General features: G+C 48.3%; 3 protein-coding genes across 3 annotated transcripts, besides 11 other annotated features; all 3 read right to left on the bottom strand.

The window, feature by feature from the left end:
- Nucleotides 1-2,895: a sequence feature (heterozygous, non-Esmeraldo-like haplotype).
- Nucleotides 318-1,400, bottom strand: Tc00.1047053507251.30 (uncharacterized protein; the record flags this gene model as incomplete). The annotated part of the gene is made up of 1 exon (XM_799308.1): nt 318-1,400. The coding sequence occupies one exon, from the start codon at nt 1,398-1,400 to the stop codon at nt 318-320; it is 1,083 nt and encodes a 360-aa protein (XP_804401.1).
- Tc00.1047053507251.20 (ribosomal protein L21E (60S), putative) lies at nt 1,771-2,250 on the bottom strand (the record flags this gene model as incomplete). The annotated part of the gene is made up of 1 exon (XM_799307.1): nt 1,771-2,250. The coding sequence occupies one exon, from the start codon at nt 2,248-2,250 to the stop codon at nt 1,771-1,773; it is 480 nt and encodes a 159-aa protein (XP_804400.1).
- Nucleotides 2,896-2,947: a sequence feature (haploid, non-Esmeraldo-like haplotype).
- Nucleotides 2,921-3,355: a mobile genetic element.
- Nucleotides 2,948-3,295: a sequence feature (areas not merged during assembly with more than two copies in the genome that could not be assigned to a particular haplotype).
- Nucleotides 3,177-3,198: a sequence feature (AT_rich).
- Nucleotides 3,296-3,460: a sequence feature (haploid, non-Esmeraldo-like haplotype).
- Nucleotides 3,461-3,671: a sequence feature (haploid, Esmeraldo-like haplotype).
- Tc00.1047053507251.10 (uncharacterized protein) lies at nt 3,473-5,020 on the bottom strand (the record flags this gene model as incomplete). The annotated part of the gene is made up of 1 exon (XM_799306.1): nt 3,473-5,020. One exon carries the CDS (start codon nt 5,018-5,020, stop codon nt 3,473-3,475), a length of 1,548 nt encoding a protein of 515 aa, XP_804399.1.
- Nucleotides 3,672-4,575: a sequence feature (heterozygous, Esmeraldo-like haplotype).
- Nucleotides 4,576-5,036: a sequence feature (areas not merged during assembly with more than two copies in the genome that could not be assigned to a particular haplotype).
- Nucleotides 5,037-5,854: a sequence feature (heterozygous, non-Esmeraldo-like haplotype).
- Nucleotides 5,577-5,600: a sequence feature (AT_rich).

The following is a 5,854-nucleotide window of genomic DNA, read 5'->3' as shown; positions in this document are numbered from 1 at the left end:
GCAAAAGAAAAATTTAAACTGGCACAACAGAAAGCCGCATCAATCCACAGGGCGGGCCATTCCCAAATATCCTCTCTCGTCGTCTACGCATGGAAGGAAGTGCGACCACTGTGAAGGCGGTTTCCGCTAACTGAACTCCTCCTCTGTGTGTTCCAAAAAAAGCCTGTGTCGCCCCTTTCCCGCTCCCACAACAACAGGTGGGTGAAATATAATCTTGTAGTGCGATATCATGTAGCCAAAGGAGAACGTAATCATCAGCATACCAAAACAAGTAAAAACAATTGCCAGGATTAACCCAAGACGCTGCGAGGGCAAATCTATGGATGCACAACGCCCAAAACTGCTGCAATAACCACAACGCCGGCCATAAAAACCACCTGGCAGCCGGTAGCAACAAGCGAGGTGAAGAGCAAAGCGTTTGGGGGAGCGCGAAACACATCTCCACGCACAAGCTTCCACCCGCTTTCCTCCGAATTCTCTTCAGCCAAGTCGGCATCCGCGTAGCTCAGAAGGTCCTTACGAACAGTCCGCGTCAGAATAACCATGACAATTATTCCCAAAAAACTGAGTAACGCAAGGGAATTCATAATCGCCATCAAGTGACCCCTCTTTGATGCCGGATGCCCAGCACGGGCGTACACATCCCATCGTGTCGCCACAAACTCAATTTTCTCCGTGTCCAATTCCCAAGACACAGAATAAAAGTACTTCACATCCATTGATTCAGGAGTCGCAGGTTGGATCGACCCACCTTCCGTAGTTTCCGGATCCGGACAGCCAGTGAGTACATTCACTGAGCTTGGGACGACGTAAAACCCAGTAATTGAGAATCCGCCTTGCTCCGCATTTGTGTACGTCACTTTAAAATGCAGGTAATTGTGTATGGTCGTCTTTGTTGATTCATCGCTTGCCGCAGGCACGCCAAGTTGGTAACCAACCCGGAGATGTTGTTCGGTTGAGGCATTCAAGGGCCTTTCCAGCAGCGGGACACCATCAAGAAACATGTGGGCGCAATATTGCTGTTCAATGAGTTTTTGGAGTCGCTTCATTTCAGACTCAGAATACGCCACGAAGCACACCTCTCGGCAGGTAATGTTCTCCCCAACCTTCACGGAATACATAGAGGGCAAGATGCGGTTTCCAAGAAGGATCTCGCCAAGATTCTCGTGGATTCGCTCGTCCCGCATCCGCCGTTCATCGGGCTGACAGGTTTTCACGGAGTAGAAATTGTACGGAAGCAGGCCCCTCTTGGAAGTCAGTGAGTTCACGGTGATAGGAATCTCGGTCCCGGCCTGGTATATGGTGGGGGAGGAGAGATGGTCCAAGAGGGCACATGATACACCGGGCGCTGCAAAAAGCAGCAGCAATGACAGCAAGGCAAAATGACCCCAGCGAGCCATCAATCTGTGTTTCTTCCTTCCCTCCTTTTTGCCCCCTCTTCCTTCCTTTCCGTGGTTTGTTTCTTAGTTCTCTTTTCCTACTATTTTTGCCTTTCCGTAAGCGTGTGTTTTTATCCCTCCACTCCACTGAGCCCCGTGGAAGAACAGCAGGGGAGGTGGGGAGGAAGCAACGACAGAAGAAGGAAAAGAAGAAGGCGATGATTTCAACGGCGTCAAAAAAAAAAAAATCACGACAAGAAGACCAATCAAGTCGCCGACACAGCCCGCCATTTCTCGGGGCCACACCCCAGCAACCTCAATAAGGAAGCAAGGTTTAAAAAGTGAAAAACAAAAATAAAAAACAACAGCCTCAGCGACAGATGGTTTTCAGTCAGTACGGGATCATGGCCTCGTACTCGGCAGCACGGCGTGCCAGCAACTCCACTCTCTTCGCGCGAACGATACCGCCGTTGCGGGAGCTCCTCTTCAATGGAGGAAGAGGCTTGCCGGCCTTCTTCGCCGCCTGGAAGGCCAAGAAATCCTTCTGCTTCTGCTTGAAGGCCTCCTGGCAGCGCGATTTGCGCACGTGTTCGAAGCGCACGCAGATGCGCTTGCGGACTGTGCGGTTGCGAACCGGCTTGTTGACAATCACACCAACACCACGAGGAGTAACGTTCCAAACAATACCCGTGCGGCCGTGGTAGTACTTGTGTGGCATACCAGCGCGCACGGCGGAGTCCGCCACAACATCAACGTAGTCCCCGACCTTGAAGTTCGTCAGGATGGTGCTCACAGATGGAACGCCGTGCTTGCGGAACTTTTTCGCAAAAAGGTGGCGGGTGCCACACTTGTATCCGTGGGAATGAACCATCTTCGGCTATACTTCCAAAAAAGCAGTGAGATGGGAACAGAAATCAAGAGAGTGGCCCGTAACGTATATGGATGTGCATAAATAGGACACGCTGGCAAACTCATTCCTTGTGGAGCGCGGCGCGCAAACAATAGGACCAGCCACGATCCCCACGGAGTGCCACAACCACTGTGCCCCGTCGTCTTCTCTCAGTTACACGCCGAAATTAATGGTCATCGGCAAATCATCAACCAATACAAATGATTTAAAGACAAGTGGTCCACGAATTCTTAACGGCATTTAATTACAAACAACAAATCCTTCCCATCAATAATTTCTTACCTCTTTCCTTCTCCACAGTTTCCATTAATTCCACGTTTCACAAAGTACGTCCACACACAAAGAAAGCGTTTTTCATCGGACAAGAAACAAAAATAAAAAAGTCATGCGCCTCATTCCGGCCCTGTCTCCGTATTCTCACAAGGCAAAAGTGAGGCACGAGGTTATCACAGTTTGTCTCGGTGTGTCCAACACCGAAACCCCAGTGGAATCAGTCAATTGCTCGTGTTAAAAAGAACAAAAAGCCTTTTTTATTATAATTTGAAAAGACAGGAAAAAGGCAATGCATTCACCGCCTTTTCAACGCGGCATTAATAAAAACAAAAAGCTTTCATAGGTAAAAATAAAATAGAATAATCTTCCGGGCAGCTGGCCGGATCCTGAAATTATCTATGGAAACCAAACAAGTTAGGAAAAAAGGTTCTTTATTTAATTGCTTCAATGTTTTATTCTCATTCAATATATATAGAATTCTGTGGACCATTAGCATGGTCCTTTGTCCTCAGTTAGGATTTGAAATATTATTACTTACGAAGTGGCAGACTTTGGGGTCCTCCAACCACAAGACCCCGCCGCGTGGTGGGAATCAAGGGGGTGGGTGGGATGGCAAAATAAAATTTAAAATATTATCCGGCCTCTATCGGTTCCCGCCCCTACAAAGTCGCGTTCTTCCCAAAAGATTCATACGGTAGAAAGTATCATAAAGAATGCATTCATTTATCAGGATATATACATACATTAATTAAGTTAGCCAGCTCTCCCGCGATCATTCTTTTCACAAGCTCCTAAAAATGGCAAAAATCGGCCTCGTTATCATGGCCGTAATCCGCTCGTAAATTCCTTCCATACGCTTAAAAGGTGGATAACCGAGAAAAGACGCACTTACAATGGCGCCGTCCCAAGTCTAACTTTTGCCCTTCCATTTTTTGTGTCCCGATTGGTCGTGGTAAGACCCTTCCCCGGAATTCGACTCCCCCTGCGCCCCCGTAGTCCCCACTTCGTTCGTAGCAAAAACCGACATCGGGAGAGCATCGTGGAACTGCGTGCGCCCCACGTCTTCCATGTAGTGCAGCTGTCTCCGACGATAAGCAACCAGTATAACAATGCCCAAAATCAGAAGTGCCAAAACAATCACAACAATGAGAATGGTGATAAATAATTTCCTTGACGGCTCCTTTTCAATTGCCTCCACACAGGCTCTGATGTCACCCCACGCATCGGACACCATGCTGCAGGCAATTACCTTCCGGCACCACGAATTACACTTCCCACCGGGGAACAATTTATCACTTCCCACGCCGCCACCACACAACCTCACATATTTTGCCCACAATTTGTCATCGGTAACGAGCCTCATTGCAGATGCCCGAAGCGACGCGGTATCGGTCAAATCACCAAATAGGTCTTCCACAAGAACCCCATTAGTCCAATCGTAATCGAAATAGCGCTGAGTGAGGCTTTTCAAGGAGAGGCTTTTGTTGTCCAGTTGTGCAATGAAATAAGAAGGGGCATTCCCATAAAGGGGTGATATTGCCGGAACAATAAAAAACGGCACACCCCCTGAAAGTGCCTGATAGTAAAATAGATGTGTATGCCCATACAGTTGAACCGTCACTGTATCTGAGTACTCCCTCATCAACTGGTTAAAGCGCTTCTGATACAATGGCTTCCAGTACATATCCTCTGCGACGGAGGTAAAATTCCCACCTTCAAGCACTTTCCATATGTTCGACATTGGGGGAATGTGGCTCATGATAATGACCTTTGAATTTGCTTTCCGTGCATTCTCCAGCTCAGTGGTCAAAAATTTAAACTGACTGCACGGATCTTCTTCGCCATCTGGAATAGCGGGCACAATGGTGTAGCACCAAAGAAGAGTATGAAGCACGATGACTCGCAATTTTGGAGAAACAACACGCAAATAATATCCGCATTGCTGGAACTGTTGGGCTTCGTCTGCCATGAGCACGCCATTTTTCTGCATGACGGAAGCCTCTTCCAAAATAACCCGGGATGGAATTCTTGTTACATCGAAGTAGTAATCCGGCACCACGTCATTGTTCCCCAGGGCAACCAACACCGACGGTCTCCCACTGGGGGTCTTGTTCGGCGAAACTGCAGCAAGTCTTTCAATGACGAACCCAAATGTAGCAGTAACAGTAGTTTTTAGGGAAGGAAAATCGTGCCTTTGCAGGTCACCCGTCACAAATGTGCAGGCCGATTTACGTGTTGCCATATCTGAGGCCCAATATTTGACAAAGTCAGCCGAAGATTCGCATCCTCGCCTAACAAGGGGCAGGCCTGCGGACCGACAGGCCGTACCAAATGCGTCAGGCCCCCCATAGAAAGGATCGTAGTGTATATCCGATGCAAAAGTAACTTGCATGCCTCTGCAGCATCCGGGAAACAGGAAAAACGATAGTAAAAACAAAAGTAAAGACAACTGTGCCATTTTCGCTTGCCTTCCTTTGACTCCTTATCAATTCAGCACAGAGAGAAAAAAGGCAACAGTCGTTTCGCAGGCGTCTGCCTCTGTTGCCCCGGCCTAGTCAAGTGGCCTCCTAAGACCCCGCCCGCACTCAGGTTTATTCCACACCCACCGCGTGGAGGTGCACTCAGACAGGGGGGCGCTCAATGCAAAGCTGCCCCTCGCAAACACTCCCTTATTTGTTTCTCCTCCATTTTTTCACCATTTTCACTCGTTTTTACTTGGTGGACAATGGCTGCACCCACAGTCACTCATTTCCCTCTCGGGGGCGGGTGAGATCCCACATAAACACACATGCACCAAATAGAGAACTGAGAAAACAAACGCAAAAAAAAAAAGAAAAGCGCATCCTTTTGCTCACAAGAGACACCCACTTCTGACCGACGTTTATCAAAAACGACGCGGCGCACGCACGCGAGAAGCGGCGCGGTCGGTGGGGTGGAATAAAAAAAAATTGCGCGTGTGGCAAATACAAAAAGATGAAATCGACGGCCATCGAGCAAAAAGGGTGAGTGACGGCAAAAAAAAAAAAAAAAAAATTAAACTGGCACAACAGAAAGCCGCATCAATCCACAGGGCGGGCCATTCCCAAATATCCTCTCTCGTCGTCTACGCATGGAAGGAAGTGCGACCACTGTGAAGGCGGTTTCCGCTAACTGAACTCCTCCTCTGTGTGTTCCAAAAAAAGCCTGTGTCGCCCCTTTCCCGCTCCCACAACAACAGGTGGGTGAAATATAATCTTGTAGTGCGATATCATGTAGCCAAAGGAGAACGTAATCATCAGCATACCAAAACCAA

This window comes from Trypanosoma cruzi (genome assembly GCF_000209065.1).
Source record: "Trypanosoma cruzi strain CL Brener chromosome Unknown tcruzi_1047053507251, whole genome shotgun sequence".
NCBI lineage: Eukaryota > Euglenozoa > Kinetoplastea > Trypanosomatida > Trypanosomatidae > Trypanosoma > Trypanosoma cruzi.
This window is presented reverse-complemented; position numbering and strand designations above follow the sequence as displayed.